At 37.1% G+C, this 24081-nt stretch overlaps 1 protein-coding gene across 1 annotated transcript in view; it reads right to left on the reverse strand.

Annotated features, from left to right (window-relative positions):
• The window catches only part of ADGRA3 (adhesion G protein-coupled receptor A3), a 118010-nt gene that overhangs the window by 16806 nt on the left and 77123 nt on the right, over positions 1-24081 (reverse strand). Inside the window, exons 11-14 of the mRNA XM_024745560.1 lie at positions 18975-19136; positions 16416-16619; positions 7670-7883; positions 7251-7459 (exon numbers count right to left, since the gene is read on the reverse strand). Coding sequence (XP_024601328.1) covers positions 7251-7459; positions 7670-7883; positions 16416-16619; positions 18975-19136 — 789 coding nt within the window. The remainder of the gene's footprint in view (positions 1-7250; positions 7460-7669; positions 7884-16415; positions 16620-18974; positions 19137-24081) is intronic.

Genomic DNA, 24081 nt, shown 5'->3' on the forward strand with positions numbered 1-24081 from the left:
TAAAAGAAATCAGTTGTTTTTCAAAAGCCAAATGTGATATAGTATGAGAAAGAAACTGGATGTTGACACAGAGGACCCAGATCCTTAAAATTCCAAGGTAGGAGTGCAGGAAGGAGCAAGTACTATTGACTGGTCACACAGAGCACTGCTTCTGCAGGGGCATTTTTGTTGTCACAACAAACTGAGCTTCCCAAGTGAAAGAGAACCTCTACTGAGAAAATGACCTTTGGAAAGGTGTGAAGAGCCAGAGAGTAAACGGTTTAGGCTTTGCGGGCCAAGAGCAAAATTGAGGCTATTATGCAGGTACTTGTTAACCACTTAAAATATAAGCATTAAAAAATTAAAAACCACTCCTAGCTTTCCAGCATTTAGAACATCAAGCAAACAAACAAATGGCAGCTGACTGGAACAGGCCTGTGGGTCAAATGTCTGCCAGGGTTTGCAGACCCACTGCCCAGTATAAAGGAAACAGATCAAGTTAAGAAACACCTCCTATCTTGATGACAAAAATATAAGAGAATACTATTTAAAATAACTGCGAAGATCGGGATAGGAAAGAAGAGAAGTTAAAGATTAAAACAAAAGAGGTAAAGTAGAAATCCGAATCAAAATGATTTTCAATAATATCGGTCAACAATATAGGCTTTGTGATACTATAACGAAAACATTGGTGAATGGGGTCAAAAGGTACAGATTTCCAGTTATAAAATAAAGTCCTGGCAATACAGTGTGCAGTATGGGGACTATAGTTAATAATACTATATTGCATATTTGAAAGTTGCTAAAAGAGTAGATCTTAAAAGTTTTCATCACAAGAGAAAAAAATTGTAACTGTATGGTGATGGATGCTAACTAGGCTTACTGTGGTGATCATTTTGCAGTATACACAAATATCAAATCGTTACACTGTATACCCGAAACTAATACAATGCTGTATGTCAATTATACCTCTACTTTAAAAAATTCAGTATCTACCTGTACAGGGAGAGGAGGTGACATCTCAAATACCCTCAAATCCTATAATTTCACTGCTACCTATGATTCTTGCTTTCACTCTTTCTCTTTTTATAAATGAAATCACTTATATTAAAAGAATTACTAAATACATGGTCCATAAATGGCCACTAGGAGAAACCCATGAGAAAAAAAGTAGAAGTGTCATTCAGTTTGCAATATAGTGATATATAAGATAGGAAAAGTCTGTGCCTCTGGTGCTTACTCAACAGTCCATCACTAAATGGTGATCCTAGTCACTCTCTTTTATATGGTGCAAAGTTTAAGAAAATAGGCCAGAAAACGGAAAGTAAAGTTTTTCACCAAAATAAACTGCATCAATTCAGAGAATATTAGAATACCAGGAAGTATGTTAAAAACTGCAAAGATAGTTATTATTAAGGAACCGAATAAATGGAAGAAGAGTTTTTGAAATTCTTTGTTTACTTGACAGAGATTCACATGTTTACAAGGGTTTACTTTTAGCCTAAGAATTACTAAATATAAAATTACTGGCAGCTTTAAATAATTCGTTATCATCATATCAATAATAATAATAATTATAAATCAGTAATTGTTTAAACTCACCAGGATCTGAATAATGGAAGGAAGTCCAAAGAAAAACATCTCAGGGTACCCTCTGTTTGTCAGAGTATAAGTATTTTTAAGAGTTTGACAATAAAATAAAATTTTAAAATAGATCTGAAATCAAAAATGTAAAAAAACCCACAAAAAAACAAAAAAAAAACCCCAAGACTATGACATCTATGTTGCTTTTAATTTTTCCCCTAAGAAACAAAGCATGACTTAAAGATTTTAATCCTCCTACCACACACCATACACAAAAGTCAATTCCAATTAAATCACAGACCTAAATGTGAAAGGTAAAACACATTTAAAGCTTCTTAAGGCAAACAAAGGAAAATACCTTCATGATTTGGGGGTAAGCAAAGAGTTCTTAAATAGGACATTAAAAAGTACTACTAAAAAAATTTAGAAAAATTAGAAACTCTGCTCATAAAAAGACAACATTAAAAGAAAAAGGCATGTGTATAGACTGAATGTGTCCCCCTCACAAAATTCGTATGTTGAAATCTAACCTCCAATGTGACGTTATTTGGAGATGCTGCCTTTGAGAGGCGATTGATTAGGTCATAGGATGGAGCCCTTATGAACAGGATTAGTGTCCTTTTATAAGAGATACCAGAGAGTTCCCCTGCCCCTTCCACCATGAGAGGACACAGAGAGAAGACAGCATCTATGATCAGGAAGCCAGCCCTCATTAGATACTGAACCTGCTAGCTTCTTGATCTTGGACTTAATTAAGCCTCCAAAACTGTGAAAAAAAAATTTCCGCTGTCTGTAAACCATCTACTCTGTGGTATTCTGTTCTGGCAGTTGAATTGATTAAAACAGGCATGAACTGGGAGAAGACATTTGCAATACATAAATCCAACAAAGAGCTCCTATTCAGAACTCATGAAGAATTCCTATAAACCAGTAAGAAAACAACAGACAACCAAATTAAAACTGGCAAGACTTGAGCAATAACTTCACAAAAGGGCATACCCAAACTGCCAATATGAAAATGAAGAGGTACTCAACATGATCAGTCACCAAAGAAAGGCAAATTAAAACCACAATGATCAATCACAACACAACCACTAGAAGACAAAAACTAAAGATTGACAATATCAAGCATTGACAAGGATGTGGAGCAATTAAAACGCATTACTGGTGAGACTGTAAACCAATAAAACCACTTTGGTCAATTGCATGGCATTACCTACCAAAGCGTATGGGTGCCTAGAACCTAGCAATTCCACTCCTGAATGCACATGTCCTCAAAAATCATGTGCACGCATATATACAATGGAATATTACTCAGCAATAAAAAGAAACGAAATTGAACTATTTGTAATGAGGTGGTTGGACCTAGAGTCTGTCATACAGAGTGAAGTACGTCAGAAAGAGAAAGACAAATACCATATGCTAACACATAGATATGGAATTTAAGAAAAAAAAAAATGTCATGAAGAACCTAGGGGTAAGACAGGAATAAAGACACAGACCTACTAGAGAATGGACTTGAGGATATGGGGAGGGGGAAGGGTAAGCTGTGACAAAGCGAGAGAGTGGCATGGACATATATACACTACCAAATGTAAAATAGATAGCTAGTGGGAAGCAGCTGCATAGCACAGGGAGATCAGCTCGGGGTTTTGTGACCGCCTGGAGGGGTGGGATAGGGAGGGTGGGAGGGAGGGAGACGCAAGAGGGAAGAGATATGGGAACATATGTATATGTATAACTGATTCTCTCTGTTATAAAGCAGAAACTAACACACCATTGTAAAGCAATTATACTCTAATAAAGATGTAAAAAAATTAAAAAGAAATAAACAACAACAAAAAAACATGTGCATGAATATTTACAGCAGCTTTTTCTTGATACCAGATCCTTGCAACAACCAAAACACCCATCAACAGTAGAACGCACAAATTTTGATATCTTTGCACAATGGACTACTATGCAGCAAAAAAAAAAAATAATAACCTGCTGCCACATGAAAAAACGAAGATGAATCTCACGATGTAATGATGGGAAAGAAACCAGACACAAAGAGTGCATGCTGTACATTTCCACTTATATGGAACTGGAAAGACTTATCTACAGTGATAGACATCAGAAGGGTTATCTCTTGAGATGACAGTGGAAATCAACTAGAAAGAAACATACCAGAGCTTCTGAGTGCTCAAGTAAAAGTCTTTATCTTGATGGCAGCTAAATATGTGTTCACAGATAAAAATATCAAGCTATATAGTTAAGATCTGTGCACATTGCTCAATTAACTCAATTTAACGACAAAAGGAAAGTGTTGGTCCCCCTTCGATTACCAATTCTACTTCAGATCATTTATCCTGCAGATTTTCTAATGTGTAAAATAATTTTGTACACGGAAATTATTGGAAACAAACAAAATTGAGGAATATGCAAATAAATTATGGTGAGATCATAAAATAATATTCAGAGGTGAAAAAGAATGAGGAAGTTTTTTAATACTGATATGGAAACTTTCAGAAAGGAAATTTAGTAGTGGGATTAAGAAGACATTTCTGGAGCCTGAATTCCAATTCCAACACTAACTGCCTTTGAAAACTTGGTCATGGTCCTTAGCCTCTCTATGCCTTGGTTTCTCCACCTGTAAACTGGGGGTAATAATAGTAGCAGTATACTTCATGATGTGGTCATGACGACCAAACAGGTTAATGCACATAAAGACTTGAGAGCACCTGGTATATAAATGCTTAATGAAAATTAGCCACTGCCATCACCACCCTCATATCATCCTAAAAATACCACCTTCATAAGATATCAGCAGCAGCATAAGACATATTGTTCCATGGACATCATTATCATTGTCATAAGATATACTGCTTCCCGGAAAAAAGCATGGTTTAGAACGTTTGTAGCATGCAACCTTCGTGTAAAAATGGAAGAAAATAGGACCATGTATTCGTTTTGTTGCAATATACATGAAAATCTCTTCAATAATCTGTAAAAAACTAATCAGGGGTTACCTATTTTGTGGAGAAGAGGTGATAAGACAGAGGGTTGGGAGTTCAACTTTTCACTGTACATCAGTGTTAGAAATAACTGAAACATTTGATCCATGTGAATATAGTACCTACTTAAGAATTATATAAACAAAAACATTGCTAGCATTCACGTTCAATTATAGAGTAAATGAAACCAAAGTTCACTTTCATTCAGCAAGTTTTATATAAACAAAGTTTAAAAACTAGACGTGTAAAAACAAACGAATGCGCTCTGGTTTCACGTATTTCTAGGTGAATACAATAACAAAAGGGGAATCAAGGTATAGTGATTATTTTACCTTCACTACTATTACCAATTAAGTAGTAAGTACTATCATAAATAGTTTGGCCCTACTCATTCAGTTTTTTTGTTCCCTACTGACCCCAGCTCCTAGAAAGTTTCCTGCTCAATTGGCTACTTCCGATCATTCAAACAAACCCAGTTTCTGCTTAACGTTTTTCCTTGAGAACTTGGGATATAAATGGCTATCGCAGGATGTCTACTGAACCAAACTATGGTATCTCTTCGAGATTTACACACAAATACATTCTTTTGTATCATTTTTTAAATACAAAATTATTTAAAACCAGAGCAGGAAAAGTTTTATGGGCTAGCTGCCAAAACAGGAATTTAGACTTGCTATATAAAACCCAATATTAAGGCAGTTTTCAAGAAAAACAGCATTTTACCTATTGTTCATAGTGTCAGGCAAGGAAAAACAGATGTTGACTTCTAATTTTTTAAAGCTATTGCTTCTATCTTAGGCATGACTTATTTAAGAGTAGGTATGATTTCATTAACTTTGCCTTCATGTTTCATTAGCAACTCCAAAAATCCCATATACTAACTTTATTACAATTTTGTCAACAATTTCAGATACATCTCACCTTGCTGCCTCTAGGTGGCATAGCTATATTTAAGAAAAGCGAAAGGATATTCTTTGAAAATAGAAAAAAATCTTGGTGCTATTTCTTAGTTTTAAAGAATTGTGTATCACATTTTTTAAAAGATTAAAAGTATGAAAGATAAAAGAATAGCTTATTCCTTCAAGAAAAGGATTATACTAATTTAAATTGTGGAACAGCTAGGAAGTTCAAAAATAGATGTTTTAAACTGGTATTAAATTAAATAAAAGTTTCACATGGTACAGTGTCATGTCTTTAACAATGAAGCTCATGAAATGCCTTTTGTGTGTGTCTGCGTTTCATTTCTCTTGCCCAACTTTTTCTAGTTAACTACTAAAAAAACCTCAGATGCTGCTGCATCTCTCTTACTTCTCCTTCAGTACTTCTCAGTTTCATGTTATTTTATAATCAAAACCTGAATGAGAAAACACTTTCAAAGTGAAAGAGAAAATGCTTCGTATTTTAATTACTGCTTCAAGCTTTCTTTGAAAGGTGACTACAAAACAATAGAATGTGAACTTACAGAAACCAGACTCAGACTTACAGAAATCAAACATCTATTTGTGAAGAGAGTCCTAAACTATCAACACTAACTTTAAGCCCAAAAGGACAGATGACTGATACAAACACAGCTGAGTCTTTGCTAGTGTAGACTTTACGCACTGTCAGCTGGGCTGAGTAACACACACATTAATCCTTCTGCCCTGCCAGATAATCTACTTACTCCTCTGCCTGTTTGGGACACTATGTAATGTATCCTAAGTTGAGGAGCAAAGAGAAAACTAAAACACAGAATTGAGGAAAATCTACTCTAATTCAAGCTTGCTTCAAGACCATTTCCAGTGGTAGATGCTCTTTTGTCTTTTTAAGAAAATAATACTTCACCTAAAGTAAACTATATCACGTTTCAAGATTATTTGGTGCTTTGATAAAATCCTGTCTAGATGAGCTGGAGGCAGAAATCAGAATGCAGGCGTCCTCACTCCCAGGCTAGCCTCAAGCCATTGCTGGGAAATGTCCTTCACAGTCGTCAGTAATTCCTTCCATTATGCTCTGAATGCATGTACACATACTCCAGGATGTTAGTATCTTATAATAACCACAATATGAAATAAAAACTAGCATGGCTAATTTCATAATTATCAACTCAGGCATCAGATTCACTTAAATGACTCATTAATAAAAAGATCTGTTCCTATACATTAATAACTGGTTATTCTACCAAAGATTAATAGACATGTAAAATGGTAAATAACACAAGACATTAACACTGAAGATATTTGGGTCAATACTGTCACTTGCAGCAACTAAACTGAAATTATCACCACTACCCTAAATTCAAAAGGAGTCTAAAAATTATGATGTGTAGTGGGATAAGGCACTAGATGGCAAAGAAGGAAAACCTCTCTCTGTTCACTGTGCATCTTTGGGCAAAATGAGTCACGCTTTCTGGGTTGAGAGTTGGAATGCATACACCCAAGATGTTTCCAAATTTTAAGGTCAAGGTCTAGTTGAATGGATTTGCTTACAAAGTTTACTGAAAATTCCTATGCCAAATTCAATCCCATACATTTCACTTCGTAGTAACTCAATTTCCCTTTAAACTCAGAATTACACCAAAAGTCGCCTCTTACTTTAAAGAGAGCAATTATGTCAAAAGTTTTAAAAAAACAATCTTCATTTGAGCTTAACTACGCATAGGGAAAAATGAGAATACTTAGTGTTTATGCATAACGTTAACGACTGCCGTACCATTAAAACCGCATAGTTACTAAGGGAGTAGCACTGAATGGTGGTGATATTTTCATCTGAGCAGAGTATACGGCACCCATCTGACGTCCAGCCTCCTTGTCCGTTCAGCAAATCAAAATCCCACTGGGCGGCCACAGGATCTGCTCCGTGCGCAACTCGACGCAGAGTCACATTAACAGGGATGTGGTGGGTATCGATGTTCACACCATCTGGAGGATACGGGAAATAAAAATATTTCTGAAACAAACTTCATAAACAATTAAATGTCAACTTATCCACGAATGGGAACTCTGCAAATACCTTTTCTTCACTAGTGACTCATTAAAATGAGAAGGAACAAAAATAAGCATCTTTAGGGACAGGGCATGATAAAGTCGTATTGTCCAGTGACTACAGGATGACATATGCCACAGACAAACCTATTTTGGTGAGAATCACTGGGGTAACCACTGTACGCCGTTTTCCATCATCGGCCAAATTTGTCGAATTCCCGGTGGCTGGAAAAAGCTTTCCATTGCGGAATGCGATGAGTTGAAGCTTATAGAGAGAGTCATCACTTGGTCTGACTTCTCTTTTTTGCTTTGGTGAGAAAAGGGAAGGAGGAAGCTGAATAGAAGCCTCTACAATAGTATTCTGAAAATATATTTAAAAAAAAAAAAAACAGAAACAAAGAAGAGTTGTCATATTAGTAGGTAAAAACCGGAGTATTTTAGATAGTTATGAATGTTGTCCAGTTATATGCTGAATATAGTTTTTAAATGTAGGTATGTGAAATTTAATAGTTAGAACAATTTATCCGTTAAGTAAACATCATATAATAGCATAGAACAAAAGAAGTAGAAAACGAAGAGAAAAGCAAACTCTATTTCAGAGCGCTAAAGTAGTGAACAAGGGATTATTTCAAGCTATAAAGTGAATTTTCCCGATAATGTACATTGCTGAAGTAGATAGCATTAAACAGAACAGGGATCCCAGTGACCACTCTTCACATGAATTTTACAATGACAAAATATGGTAAATGAGCACAAAGGGAGCATATCACAAATGTGAGTATAATTAATTTGGGCTTCTGAAACTTTAAGGTGATTTATGATGGATTCCAACTGTCAAACGACAGAAGAAAGAAATTATACACAAACATAATAGAAGTTTAGATTCAGCAAACTTATTTTAGCAGAAGACTGAGACTAAGAAACACATCATGTTTAGGAAAACACAGTAACAAAGAGGAACAAGTGAAAATTCTGGCTGGGCAATGAGTGTTCTTCAGATTTCTTTATTAGGGATTTTAAAATTATAAATTATTCAGCATTTCATAAAAAATGAATCTGTACACCAGGGAGGCAAATAGTTATCTAAAAACGTCCTTATTTTAAAGACATCACAAAGCCGCTTTCTTGGCACTCACTTCTCTCTCCAATCCAACATACACGATGCCAACAGAATTTCCTCTTCAACAAATCTGTTGTTATTTCAGTTCAAATAACACCTTGGTTCCCAAATGTTTAGAAACTAGGGCCAAAAAATCCTAAGTATGCCATACAATTTGGCTAATTTCCTTGTCCCAAATTCATCCCCTAACTCTCCTTACACCACAAGACTGGGCCACACTGAGTTTATCACTTTTTGAAATCTCCTTCTTTTTAAATGCCACTGTGCACGTGTCAGCATCTCCGGCTGAAATGCTCCATGGTTCTTTTATTTGGTAAGCTCAAACTGGTCAGATTTGATTTTCAGTAAGTTAATTCTGCTGGCAATGCAAAGGATAGAGGATCGGGACGAGAAAGGCTGGCAGCCAAGAGAAGGACGCTGCAAAGTTCTATAAATAGGGCTTTTGGTTGTGGGGGATGATTAATTACACGACTCGTCCAGATACTGCTTTTACACGTAGGTGCTCCCTCCTCTAGACTCATGCAGCATTCTGTACACAGCTCCATGATAACTAACACTTAAAAGTAGCTCTGTGGATCTCACTGTCTGCTCCTCTTAACTAGAGTAAGAGAATTTTTGAATGCAGATAATCTCATTTATTTTTGGATAGCCTATGTTAATAATAGTTCCTGGCACTAGTATTTGATAAAATAGCCCATTGTTTATGAAATTAATGAAAGTCTGTGTGGCATTTTTTTAAAAGGTTCTACTGAAGCAAATGATTGACTTCAGATTTAGTTTTTAACTGCCGTGCTTAGAACAATGTTGTAACACAGCAAATAACCATAAATATCTGTTGGAAAAAAGTATTTCAGAAGTTTGAATATTGACAGTTGAATATTACTTTTAAGTTAAGGATGCCAAGAAAATATTCAGTAGAAATATTTTACCTAAGAAAACATATGAAAAGGTTTCTACTATTCTCACAAATATAACTTGATAGGAAAACAAAGTTTATTATAAATTCATTCACTAATATAGTATATTTCTATCAAGTATATAAATTTCTCCTAAGTATATAAGGATGCATGTAAAAAAGGAAAAACATCAGTGGACTGATTTAATTAGAAGGTCAAAATCCTGAGGAACTGTTACATACCAGACATTTATTAAGCTTAAGTACTTTAAAATTCATAAAATAATTCTGTTGTGAACACAAAATAACTTGAAAACAAAGTGTAGCTCTCTGGAAAAGTTTTATAATAAATCAAATTAATTTAAAAAAAGAGGTCATACTTTACTTTCTAAAAGAGCTGAAAAAGGAAATGACAACTATACTTTCTAGAAGTATAAGCTTTCTTCTACACAAATTTAAACTTGTAAAACCATCCCAACAACAACAAATGAAAAACCTCAGGTGTACTGACAGATTCCTGAGAGAGGAGAGCTACAAATTCAAGGCTGTTAGACACTTAGATTTCTAAAACATCTTTCAAAGTCCAATAAAGGATATTATTAAATAATAATTATAGGTCCCCTGGGGTGGCCTGGGGTGCTGGAAAAGCAAACTTCACCTATATCAATAATATTTAATTTTTATAGTAAAAAAGTAACACCTGCATATTTAATCTCCTTAAAAGAAGTACTGATCATTTATTCCAGAAAGGTTGTAAATGTAATGAAAAAAATCTGTAAGGAACACATCTGTTACATTTACTGTGACTATACTTTTTGCCAGTTAGCCTGAAGACAAGAACACAAAGGTAATAATTTCATTTAACCATATATTCATTTTTAAACATATGGATTACAGCAATGGAAAAAGATATAAAACATACAAATTATAGCTAATAAATCAGAAAAATCTCTCCTAAAAACCTCTAGGGAACCCTCATACACTGTTGGTGGGAATGTAAGTTGGTGCAGCCACTATGGAAAACAGTATGGAGGTTTCTTAAAAAACTAAACACAGAGCTGCCATATGATCCAGCAATCCCACTCCTGGGTATATATCTGACAAAACTGTAATTCAAAAAGACAACCTGCACCCCTATGTTCATATTCATTAGAGCACTATTCACAATAGCCAAGATATAGAAACAACCTAAATGTTCTTCGATAGATGAATGAATAAAGATGTGGTACATGTATACGATGGAATACTACTCAGTCATAAAAAAGAATGAAATAATGCCATTTGCAGCAGTATGGATGGAACTAGAGATTATCACACAAGAAGGAAGTCAGAAAGAGAAAGACAAATACCATATGATATCACTTATATGTGGAATCTAAAATATGACACAAATGAACTTATCTATGAAACAGAAACATAGAGAATATACTTGTGGTTGCCAAGGAGGAGGGGGAGTGGGAAGGGATGGACTGGGAGTTTGGGGTTAGCAGAAGCAAACCGTCATATATAGAATAGATAAACAACAAGGTCCTACTGTAAAGCACAAGGAACTACATTCAATAACCTGTAAGAAACCATAATGGAAAAGAATATAAAAAAGAATGTATATACAGGTATAACTGAATCATTTTGCTGTACAGCAAAACTTAACACAACATTGTAAATCAACTATATTTCAATTAAAAAAAAAAACTTTCGGAAAGACATGTTTTTGGTGTCTAACATCTATTATTGAAGACCATATGCCACCCATAGGGAGAGGAACATGGGATCTGAAAGAAGAAACCAGAATTTGGATCCCAGCTTCACCATGTGGTAGCTGCTTAACACTGCACGATTTTGTCTACCCTGTGAGTTGCATCTGTCACATGCAGCTAATGATCTTCCTAACAAATGATTACGAGGACCAAAGGAGATCATGACCATGACAAGCACAAAAGGCTATGGAACTGGGGGTAGTATTTTTATTATTATTTCAGGCGTACCTCGTTTTATTGCACTTCACAGATAACTGCATTTTGGGGGGCAGGAGGTAGGTTTTCTGTTTTGTTTTTTTTTTAACAAACTGAAGGTTTGTGGCAACCCTGTGTTGTCAGACAGTTAGCATTTTTTAGGAATAAAGTATTTTTTAATTTAAGGTTTGTACGCCGTATTTTAGGCATAATGCAACTGCACACTTAATAGACTACAGTATAGTAGAAACCTAACTTTTACATGCACTGGGAAACCACAAACTTGTATGACTCGCTTTATTACAATATCTGCTTTACTACAGTTATCTGGAACCGAACCTGCAATATCTCCGAGGTCTGCCTGTACTGCCACAGTGTGGCAGGTCGTTCGTTATCTGGAGGCTGGGGAGAGAGAAAAATGCCTTAAAGTAATTGACTTACCAACAATCATCTAAAACCTCCTTTTGTTTTGACTTTTACAACTCAGCTTTAGTTTTAACGTCAATACTAAAAAATTGACAAACTATACACACATGAAATAATGTTATCATAGAGCTCTAATCATGAATTTATTTGCTGAATTCATGCATATTTTCTTATTTAGAATGACACTAAGAAGAAAATGATAAGTATCATAACAGATGTTAACTCAAATATTTTCACTAGATTTTAACATCATTCCTTATGAAATAATCTGCACTTCTGACACTACATAATTAATACATCAAAATTTTCTGAAATCCTAATTTTGTTTAAGTCTCTAGAATTCTAACAATAAAATTAGAATGGGTCAAAGAGCCAGCTGATTAAAAACAGTAATTTGTTCATGTCTCCTTGACTATCGACTCACTAGATTTTAAACAGATAGATGTTATGATACATCCTAATTGTTTTCTTGTGTATAATCAGTTATTAACTTCATTCCACCTTTTGATTATCTCACTGCTGAAGATTAACAGGGATTATGTTTGCCTTTAGAATTTTTTTTAACTGACTTTCTTTGCGAATTAAGTTTGGCTGTTAATTTTTGTTCAACGGCATTTATTGGATGTTTCATTCCTCCATGCATGGCACTGTGCAGAATCTAGAGATATACAATGAAATGAGCCATGGTCCTTGCCCTCAAATATTAAAAATCTAGCAAGGAAAAGACAACAACAATAATAAAACCATAAGAGCTAACATTTATTAAGTGCTAACCCTGTGCCAGGCACTGCTATAAATGTCTACATATTTGCCTCATTAAACCCTCTCAATAACCCTTTGAGTTTAGTACCACTTCATGATCCCTATGGAACAGAAAGGAACTGACATTCAGAGAGGTTAAAATACTTGCCCAAGTTTGCATAGCTTTTAAGTGGGGGAGCCGAACAGGAACACATTTAGGTAACCATACCCTCTGGCCTCTCATTATAACTCAACTCACCAGCATACCAGCTTCTAATTATTCTAGACAGTGAACAAAGCACTATAGGGCTAACAGGCAATGATGAATTCTGTCTGAGGAAGAGAAGGAAGCTGCCAACCGAATGGAGTCTTAGAAGACAGTAGCAGGGATCTTCCCAAGCAGGGGGGACACTGAGGGCATGAAAAAGGGCACATACGAAGGCAGGAAGTGCGACGATGTATACGACTGGCTTGGAAATGGAAAGGACTTCAGGTGGGCTAAAGCCCTAGATGGGATGAGAGAAATATGGGATGCATAAAGAAAACCTGATTTCTAAATTCCAGTCAAGAAAAATTTTAAAGAACCAATTCTTTCTGGCTACATTAACAGCTGAATTCAAAACACCAACACCTACTAAAAGCTCTTAGCAGTTAATCGAAAATAGGTAATATTTTGGATGCTAACAAATCTGAATTACGGTAGCAACAGTGGAAGGAAGCATTTGGTTAAGAAAAAAATTAGATTAGGTGCTGTAAGGTCAGATGACAGGAAATTCAATCTCCAACTGGCTGAATGACTGAGACCAGGCACTGGATTTCATCAATGAATCAAGCACCAGCTCTGACCTCGAGTAACCCTCAGTCCAACGCAGGAGTTGTAAGAAAACCATTTGGCTCCTGTGTGTAACATGCAATGCCAGAGATGAGCAGAGTGTTATGGGCAAAGCGAGGAAGACAGATTAAGATGAGGATGGAAGAGGTGAGGACAGACCAAATGGTATTAGGTAAGATTCTTGAAGTTGACATTTCTTCTGTGTGTTATCATAAAACCAAGGAGCTGGGGAGGGGAGAGGAGAAGCAGGGTTTCTAGTAGAAGACTAAGCATGAGCCTGGCCTAAGAATGGCCAGTACTTGGAAGAGACAACAAGGGAAGTTTTCTGTTACTAGACAAGGGCAGATAAATGAGGAAGTTAACTGACAGCCAGCCTCCAGAGGGACACCAAGCCTCCAAGGGACACCATTTATCGTGGGATCTGCAAGGTCCGTTTCCACGCTGGGTCGATGCAGGGATAACGTTCACAATATTAACAATCTGAGCAGCTTCCTCAGAGGGGAAGTCTCGTACAGGACCTCTGCTCTGTAGGTACCAGCCCTTCAGTTGCTAAAGGGTGGACAGACTGGGTCGTGTTCCTGAAAGAAGGACCAGGATGCCAGCTGAGGAGACTCAGGGGACTGGGGCAGCAGCTATTCGCTAAAGGGTAAGGAAGTACTTCAATATTTTACTAACTGGTATGGCTGAAGACTGCCCTAGGCAGACCAATCTGTATGAAAAGGATGAATTTTTAAGAAGAGCCTGGAGACACAGAGACTAAATAGGAGCTCACGATGGCGTGGGCAATGCAGAACGGAAGTCCAATCTGGGCTGTGAAGGTAATAAAGACAGGACAATAGAGATTCAAGAAATATGTAGAAGGCAACTCAAGCTAGGCTCCTACTGCTAAGGACTGTCTTTTTATGGGTTTAACTTCTTACGCTAGTATGTTCTCCCATCCAAGGGTAATGCAATTATTAGATGTTCAAAGTGTCTAGTTAGTATATTCAAGGCATTAAAAAAAAAAACAGGCAAAAAGAGTAAAAACTGCCATAGTATAAAGTCTACAATGTAAAAGTTTCCTGTTAAAATGCTAAGGCATTTGGTACTCTCAACATTAAAATTTTTAACTAATTTTGTGTCATGAAGGATATGTTCCATTTTCACTAGGTTTTAGCATGTCCATCTATAAAGCATGAATAATAGTGTGATGTGTCCCTGGTTTCTGGCCACCAAGATGATCTTAAAATAATAGAACAGTAAGAAATTAACAAATTTGAGAGTATTCATTTAAAGCTTTCTACTTCAGCAGGGAGAAACTCTCCTTACCCAAAGGGATAGGTTGTAAACTTGATGAAATGTTGGGTTTCACCATTTTTAATTTCTCTCAGACGATCATCTAAGATAGAAGGGTTCATCAATTTTAAATATTCCTAAAAGACATACACTTCTCATGGGCTTGTGTGTGATGCTGTTTTGATGCCTTTTGTGGTATGTTTTTACCAATAAAAAATACTCTAAGGAAAGGAGCAGGCATTAAGGAGTAGCATCGCTAGGTGCGTCAAATACTCTCATAAAGTCAAGAGTAACAAATCCTGCCAATTTTCGTCTGAATATATGGTGTCAAGTAAATATGTTATCATTAGACATTCTGACATAGTTGAGATTGTCTTGGGCAGTGGGGGAAGTTGGACTATTATTAAATTAGGCAAACTAGCTCTCCTTATGGAGGTCACCAGGGTCAAATATGACAAAATATATTAATTCTTCATTCATTCATTCATTCAATATTTGAGCCTCCACAGTGTACCAAGATACCTAACACCTATTTCATTGATTATTCTGCAGGCATAAAATGACTGGAATACTGTTTGCGACATAATTCAGGAACAAATCAGAAACACAGAAAGCACTGTGTAATTATAAACTACCAAAAACATAGTTACACGTGGCCACACAAAGCTCAACAAAAAATCGTGACTCCAGGGTGTTGAAATTGTACTTTCACTGTTTGCTTCAATGCAGTTTAATGAAACACGCCTGAGCCGCAAATTTTAAAAATCAATAAAAATGCTTCTAATTTTGCATACTGCAATAAAACACACAATTTTTGTGAACACATGTCACACGCTTGCACTTCTGTGCTAAAAATCTTGATCTACAGCTTGCCTGATTAAATGGCCTGGATCTTCCCATTAGGCCCAGGAGGCACAGAGCCAAGGGCACACAATACTTTTAGGAGGTCTACGAAAACGTTTTTCTTTAAAATCAGAAGCATAAAAATGAACTTTAAAGTCAAAGAAAATGTCTTAATATGTAATATTAATATATTCATCTTTTTACCACTGCAGTTGTAAAATATAATTTTGACATATTTGTGTGGAGAAAGGAGTCCAGAGGGCAAAAATGTCTAGGCCCATGAAAATCAGGACGTGTTCCTTCTTGGTCTAAGTTTCTTTCAAAACAACAGCAAAGGCAATACCAATATCCCCTCCCTCCAAATAACTTTTAGTACGGTTATCTTTGCAAAGCAAAACATTCTGAGTACAGTCATCCTCCATATCCACAGAGGACTGACTCCAGGACCCCCTTGGATACCAAAACCTATGGATGCTCAAGTCTCTCACGTTAACATGCCATAACAGCTGCATATAACTAAGCATACCTTCCAGTATACTTACTTTAAATCATCTCTAGATTACTTATAATACCTAATGCAGATGCGATGTAAATGACTGAAAATACAATGTAAATCCTACGTAAATAGTTGCCAGCATGCAGCAAATTTAAGTTTTGCTGTTTGGAACTTTCTGGGATTTTTTTTTTTTGACTGAATATTTTCAATCTGCAGTTGGTTGAATCCGCAGATGCAGAACCTACATATACGGAGGGTCGACTGTATTCTAATCTAACTGTAGAGCCTTAAATGATTACAGAATATAACGTACCTTCAGAGCCAGACTTGAAAACGTATTTGAAATGTTGCATTTAAAGCTCAGCTGTTTATCCAGGTTTCCATCCGGATCCCGCCTCCCATAGTCAGAAAAGCCTGTCCGGTCAGTAGCTGCCACTTTCTGGAACACGGTACATGTCATCCCAGTGAAGCCAGCAGCCTTGATGACATAAGCCTCCAGAGCAATATTGGGTGAATACTTCAAAAGTCAATCAAACAGGAGTTATAAAAGATTTATAATATGGGAAAAAAGCACTTTCAAAGAGTTTCAAACACAAAACACTATACATAAGCTAGAAGAGAAAGCTCACATTCTTACTAAACAAAGACACTGTAGATAACTGGCAGAATGAAAAAAGACGCTGGAAACAAAAGGATGTCTTAAAACTAGAAAGATACCCATGCAGAGGAAAAGAGCAAGTCCCAAAGTATGGAAGATCAGATATAAATGAGAGGTCAACTTACAATAATTTGAAGAGTATGCTGCAGGAAACTATGAGCTGAAAATGGAAGTGTCTTACTAAAAAAAAAAAAAAAACCCCACCAAGCTAGAAAAATCAGTAGACCCCCTTAATGATCATAATACACTTAAAAGTCGCTTCATTCAACACTTCATGCCACCTTCACTTTTTTCTTTCACGGGGACAACAACTCTCAGCCTTAAGTTTCACCAATAAAATCTTTATACAGACTCGCTCCAAAGCTGTTTCGTCAGAAAAGGAAGGGAGGTGCTAGGCCAGACAGAAATGAACAGATTTTAAAAGCAAATTAGGCCAGAAAATCACCTAAGAAAGATGGCACGTGCCCCAACAATTTTAAGGAATGCAAGAGTGAGACTGAACTCGAGGGTCCACCAAAATGTACGGCCTGCCGATACAAACAGCCACCAAGCCCATGTCCGGAGGACTGCTGCCACCACTCCCTCTGTGAGAACCACAACAGAGAGGGCATGAGAAGTGACAGGCTGACGGGTCTCTTTCACATCCATCAAGATGACAGCATGTGCTGTAAATTTCAGGGACAAGATGACATCTCCCTCCTTCAAGGATGATTCATTCTATGCCCACTACAGAGGGAAGGCATCATTCTAAGTACCATATGTGGACGAAGTCCTCTTTTAAAAATTTTTTTTAAACATAGGACTTCCATGCGAGGCATCTAAAATCTATTGGGAAAATTAAAATTTTAAAATATAAGGCGGCAGAATTTTCCAAGTACCATATGCACAGTAGAAAATAACTGGTGGCTTCCTACATTTTTACGACTAAGGAATCTTTGCATCAGCTTTTGTCCCACAGATGACACATTGCAAAAAATCTTACTAAATTCAATTATATTTAGCAAATTATATTCGAAATTTTTTTGTCAATCAAAGACATATATAATCATGATAAACATGTGAAACCTCAGTTGAAAGAAAGAAAACTGCCATTTTGAGATGGCCTTGAAGCCATATCATAAGTAGATATATAGTTTCTCAGAAACCTTTTTATACTTTGAAATGGTGTGCAAATACCCACTATACTGCCCCCTATTAAATCCTTGGGTTCTCAGAAGAACGAAGGAAGTTCTCTGTGCTGAGTAATAAGCAAGGCTGAAGCACAGGATTGAAAATGGATCTAAATGACCTGGAGGACCAAGTGTGGCCCTAAAACTGGCAAGCTCATTTCAAGTAAGATCATATGCCTGAGAGGGCAACTACCCTGAACTATGCTGTCAAGATAGGAGTCATGCTAAGCCTCCATTGTGTTTATTATTCAGGAAAGTAGTCCTAAACTTAACTGAGCAAAAGGACCAATAAAACACAGTCTCATCAAAAAGGTTCCACTGATCAATGGAAAGACAGCAATCTTGAATTGTGTAAAATCATAGGAGGAGGTATAGAACATTTGATGAATCCATTAAAATAGTTAGAAAATGAAAATCATGGGCCAGATCAGAATATGACTGCTCGAAGAATAAAGCTTTATTTATTATATTCACCACGTTTGTCATATTTACCACATTTTAGAACAAAAAAAGGAAGCAGTACACCAAGAAATTTAGGACAAATAAAACAATACTATTTAATGGAGTGACTATTACATATAAATAACTCATTATCCCAAGAGTGAAATTGACTGAAAAATGCCCATAGGTTCAGAAGGGTTGGGGATTGGAATCCTTGCTCCCTTTGGAAATTGAAACCTGGGCAAGAAATCAAGCACTGTTTCAAAACATCCTTCAGGGACGGGAACAGAATACCAGCTAGGGTGGACAGTGGGTATGTGACAGGAGGGCAATTCTATAGTGCTGTTATTTGTGTTGTAGCAAGTTTCAGAGGATGAGACAGTGCTAACCGTTCAAATTACAAATTAAGATAGCACTTTCCAGTTACCAAGAACACAGACTATTCAGAGGCAAAATTCTCTCTTAAAATGTCTAAGAACAGGAAATTCTGTAATAATCAGCAATAACAAAATACCCCATAATGGGGAACAGACTTATCTCTTTTGAGCTAGAGCTGCTTTACATGAACCCTTTCCTTAGAATTCTAGGCTAACGTTGCACTTACTGTTGAATAAACATGAGCTCCGTTTGCTAGCCGGTACGTGGCGATGCGCTGTAGACACTGAACGATCCTACTGCAGGCTTTAGCTTCCCTCTGCGCCAGCCCCAGGACACGATCGTCAGCCAACATGATGTTACTTGCAATGTCAACCATCACATCACCGAGCTAGCAGGCGCGTGCAGGAGAGAAAAGGAAGCTCTTTAAAGCCAACGCAGGCGGCTTAACATCATCAAAATCCTAATGAGACACCAAGATGGGCCTTCAGTCTACATTTTCACGTGAAAACCCAACAGGCATTTGACTTGCTTCTCATTAAAACATCTCCAGATGGGAAGAGCACAGTCAGTTATAACCATTTGGTAATATTTAGCTCAAAACAGTACACGTAAGTAACCATCAAATCATTGGTGAAAAGACTGACATGCAGTACTCAAACTGATGAAGGATGGGGGCAAGGGGGAGAAAGGCGATTAAATTAATCAAGGGGAGGGAAAAGACATCACGTGATTCTCAGAATAAAAAGATCTCGACTCTGTCTGGAAAAATACTTATCTTCCTTTTGCGTGTTACTTAATATTTTTATTAAGAAATATTTGCCACACATTGTCAATCAACTATACTTCAACTTAAAAAAATTTTTTTAATTAAAAAAAAGAAAGAAACTTACACTGGCTCCCTCTTTAGTATCCTGTCATGTTCAAAACTCTAGGTATGTCCAACTACTACAAGTTCCCCATATGCGCTGGGCCATCACACGTGTCTATGCACATGTGGTTCCCTCTACCTCGCATGAGCTGCTTCTTGCTTTCCTCCCAACTCAAGGGATGGTTTAAGACCCAGTGCCACGAAATAAATGGATCCTAAGAAGTGTCCACTTTTCCACCGCTTGTTTCGTTTCATTTACTCAGTTCTTTTCATTAGCTCAGTTCATAATTTACAGACGTAAACATCTGTCAGGCAATGCCAGTGGAATGTCAATTGGCCGTTGTTGGTGGTGACTTGTGTGTCCTGTATCAGAGAAGTGCACTGAACAGTCCAGGCTAAGGAGGCAGCCTGTTGTCAAAGGGGTTTGCTACTGAACAAAATGTTCACAAGAGGGAGAGCCATGGCAGAAAGAACACAAGCATTCCAGAGGTAGCACTGGAGGATTTACAAACTGGCAGGTCCTCTAACCAAGAAAGAAGCATCAAAAGCCCCAAAGCCAAGCCAGAAAGCCAAGGCCGTTTCAGCAGACCTTTAGATCATCCCAGAAGATCCCAGCTGAGCTTTGCAACCCTGGTCTGCCTCCAATACTCTTCCCAGAGTGTGTAACTATGACAGCTGAGAGGGGTTTGGAAAAAGGTCAGTCCTTTCCACCCATGGTTCACTTCAGGAACAAGACAAGCCTGCAGAAATCCACCAGATCCCACCCCCGGAGCCTTGGAGTGAAGCAACTGCAGTAAGAACAGGGGAAAGAACAAAACTGCAGATCCTGACGGCGAGCAGGGCAGGCACCTCCCATACCTTCCTTTATTTGTGAAATAAGGATAATAACCATCCTGTCTTTTCTGCATGTTGTAAAGATTAAGTTCCACTAATAACTATAAGACTCCTGAAACCATGCCTGGCACATGGCAGGTACTCAAAACATAGCTCTTCTTGTTATTTTTATTGTTTTTTATTTTCATTTCAATCCCAAAGTAAGTCTATTTGAGGATGACAGGCTCTAGAAGAAGTGTTAAGAGGGGTACATTTTTAAAGTCTGTATGTTCATACATATAAAGAGGAACAACGCATCCAGCAAAATTGCCACTTCCTCCTCTGGAAAGCCCCACCGCCTCATCCAATTAAAATATAGTTAACTGACTTCATACTGACCTTACCATCGTGTGTCACAATTCTGTCCTTATTTTAATTCCAATGTAAACATCTTGGGGGCAGGGACAGCACAACATCCTATTTATATCCACACCCTTACTCATTAGTGTAATAACTCTTCCTATAAAAGCCAATAGCTGTACAATATCCATTCACTCCCTGACTAAATATTTATTGAGGACCAAGGTGAACTAGACACTGTCCCAAGCAATGGAGATTCAGCAGTTAAAGAAACATAAAAGATCTGTTTTGGAGTTTATACCTAGTAAAGAAAATATATAACAAGCAAGTGAACACATTTTTAAAAAGTGACTAGGTTGTGATACCTGCAATAAAGGAAATAAGCAGAGTAGTATATGATAGATAGTAATGGAATATAATTCAAAAGCCCTATTCCGATAGACTCACATATTCTCAAGAGGCATTTCACCCAAGCCCAAGACATTAACAAGATCAAACTCTGTAGAATCCTGAGTCTGTTCACTTGACACAATTTTTGAAAACATCAACACCTCGGAACATATTCCCAAAAACAACAGGTATGAGGGTAAATTTCATTTTAACAGAAGCCCTTATTTCTGGAGTTATGAAGACGGGTAGTGACTCCTGAATATGTCAATCAGCCATTTATACAGCAACTGAAATAATAACTGCCACCTCTTGATGGGAATTCAGAGTAGCTGGACTAATTTGGTTATGTTTTCATCTCTTATTCTTAACTTTTATTTCAAATTTGTACGTGAAAATAAATAAAAAAGAGATGATGCGGTAAAATATACCTACTGCAGTGGTCCCCAACCTTTTTGGCACCAGGGACTGGTTTCCTGGAAGACAATTTTTCCACGGACGGGGGAGCTTTGCTCACCTCCTGATGTGCAGCCCGGTTCCTAAGAGGTCTCAGACCGGTACCGGTAGGCTGCCCGGGGGTTGGGGACCCCTGCTCTATAGCTATAAGAAAAGAAATGACCACTGGCTGCAAAAACTTAAAAGATAAAATACAGGAAAATACCAATTCTCCTCTGAGGCACTACTCAAATATTTCTGTAGTGTTTAAAAAATGAGCACAAGTACAACTAGTTTCATAATTTCTTTAAAAGTTTTACATGTATGGACTTTATGAAAATCCAACATGAGACCTGATTGATAGATACATCATCTCTTCCGAAAAACTATGTTTTGATCAAAGAACTACAGCTATGGGTCACTAGATAATGCCGGTAAAGGAATTTAACATGTGTTAGTAATTGTAAAGAAGAGAAATATCTCTAAGAATGTACAGAGCTAATAAGAGTGGTTGCCTTAGCTGAGAACAAGCTATTTTTCTCATTATTTCATTACAAATGGCTAAGAACTAAGGAAAGGGATTTGTTGCCAATATATTCCCTAGGGCAGGTAATCACGAAATGCTACACGCTTCTGTAGCTTGGTTACGGAAGTAGTTCTGAATCCTTCACAGTGGCAAAAAAGGACACAGAAAGGATAACAGTGCATGAAGAATTACACTGGATTTAAAAAGTATTCCTGAAATCTGACACACAGATATAGTTTAATAACTGCAACCAGCGTTAGGAAGCACTGTCTTCTCTCTTTGATCGCATTCCCTGAAGGCCACGCCAGCCGCAAAAGGGTCAGAAGGAATCATGCACCTGCTCTTCCACCTGTCACACTAAACAGTGAGGATCAAATGAAAACACTCTGAACACACTTTATCCAAGATAAAAGGATAAAGAAATGAAAATGCCACATTAATAACAATGAAATTGTTAAATGTCATCTGCTGTAAGAGACAGAATATTTCATGTTCTTTTCTGTATTCATGTTTAGAACCCTGGGCAAAATTAGTTCAAAAATCATCCGTAAATTCCATGAATTTCTGATGTTAGTTCATGAAACACACAAGATAATACATAGACTAAACTTGATGATATTTAATTTTAATGTAATAGAAGCATAAGATAACACTGCAGCTAGAACATTTATGTGCCTTGGAGTTAAGTACTCCTGGGTTAAGATTTCAACTGTCCCATACATGTTAAATGCCCATAGCAGATTATTTACCCTCTCCAAGACTCAGTTTGCCCATCTGTAAAATGAGACCAAGAACCCTATAAGTGCCCAGAATATCTCATTTCATAGTAAATTAAGGACAAAAAAAAAAAAAAAAAAAGCAGAAGGCAAATATCTTCATTAAGTAATTCATGCAGTTTGAGAAAAGTCAAGAGATCCAGGCCCCTCCCCACATTTATGTTTTCAAGCACGAATCAGCAGGGGGTACCCTCAGCAATTCTAAGAACCAGAGAAGCAAAAATTACAGACACATGTATCAGCAGGGCAGTACGCTGGGCAGTTGTTTGGGGACAGCCATGATGGAGATGGGAAGTGCAGAACTGACATGTAGTCCAAACCTGACTAAATAATAACAAGAGTGGTTGATATCATTATTTAAGTTCAAACAGTCTTCATGGTTTCTCCTAATTACAATCTATTATATTGAGATCATAGCTATCTCAAGGTATGTTATGTTGCCCTGATTACTTTTAATGAAGGAATTGCTCTGTTGTGAGAGTCAAGTTTTAAGAGTGTTATTTATGTCACTGTTAACTGGCTTCAGCATCCCGGGGGGCCTGGGGACCCCACTGAATGTGTCTCAGCTTGTTTAGTTAAGTAGTCAATATTCAGTGAGAGGTCTAATTGTGATGACCATGAGGACTGTGGCAAAGGTGAAAGCTCTGACGTCACTGTGGTACAGAAGTAAAGAGGATGATGATGGGGAAATGGGTGGGAAGGGAAGAGGGGAAAAAGCCTGAAAATAATGTCACGTGGAATAAATGTTGCATTTATTCTCCATTTCTTTACAGAAAGGATTTGAGACAGCCTAACACAATTAAAAAGATTATTTATCTTTTAATTTAAAAAGAATTAAGAGTGAGAAATACAGACTTGAAGAGACACAGATAAGTCAAAAATACACATCAATGCAAATACCATATCATAACACTTATACGTGGAAACTAAAATATGACACAAATGAACTGTGTATGAAGCAGAAACAGACTCATAGACATAGAGAACAGATTTATGGTTGCCAAGGGAGAGGGGAGGAGGGGGAGGGATGGACTGGGACTTTGGGGTTAGCAGATGCAAACTACTACATATAGAAAGGATGGACAACAGGTCCTACTGTAGAGCACAGGGAACTATATTCAATATTCTGTGATAAACCATAATGGAAAAGAATATAAAAAAGAATGTC

Source organism: Neophocaena asiaeorientalis, unplaced genomic scaffold (assembly GCF_003031525.2).
Source record: "Neophocaena asiaeorientalis asiaeorientalis breed wild unplaced genomic scaffold, Neophocaena_asiaeorientalis_V1.1 scaffold397, whole genome shotgun sequence".
Classification (NCBI taxonomy): Eukaryota; Metazoa; Chordata; class Mammalia; order Artiodactyla; family Phocoenidae; genus Neophocaena; species Neophocaena asiaeorientalis.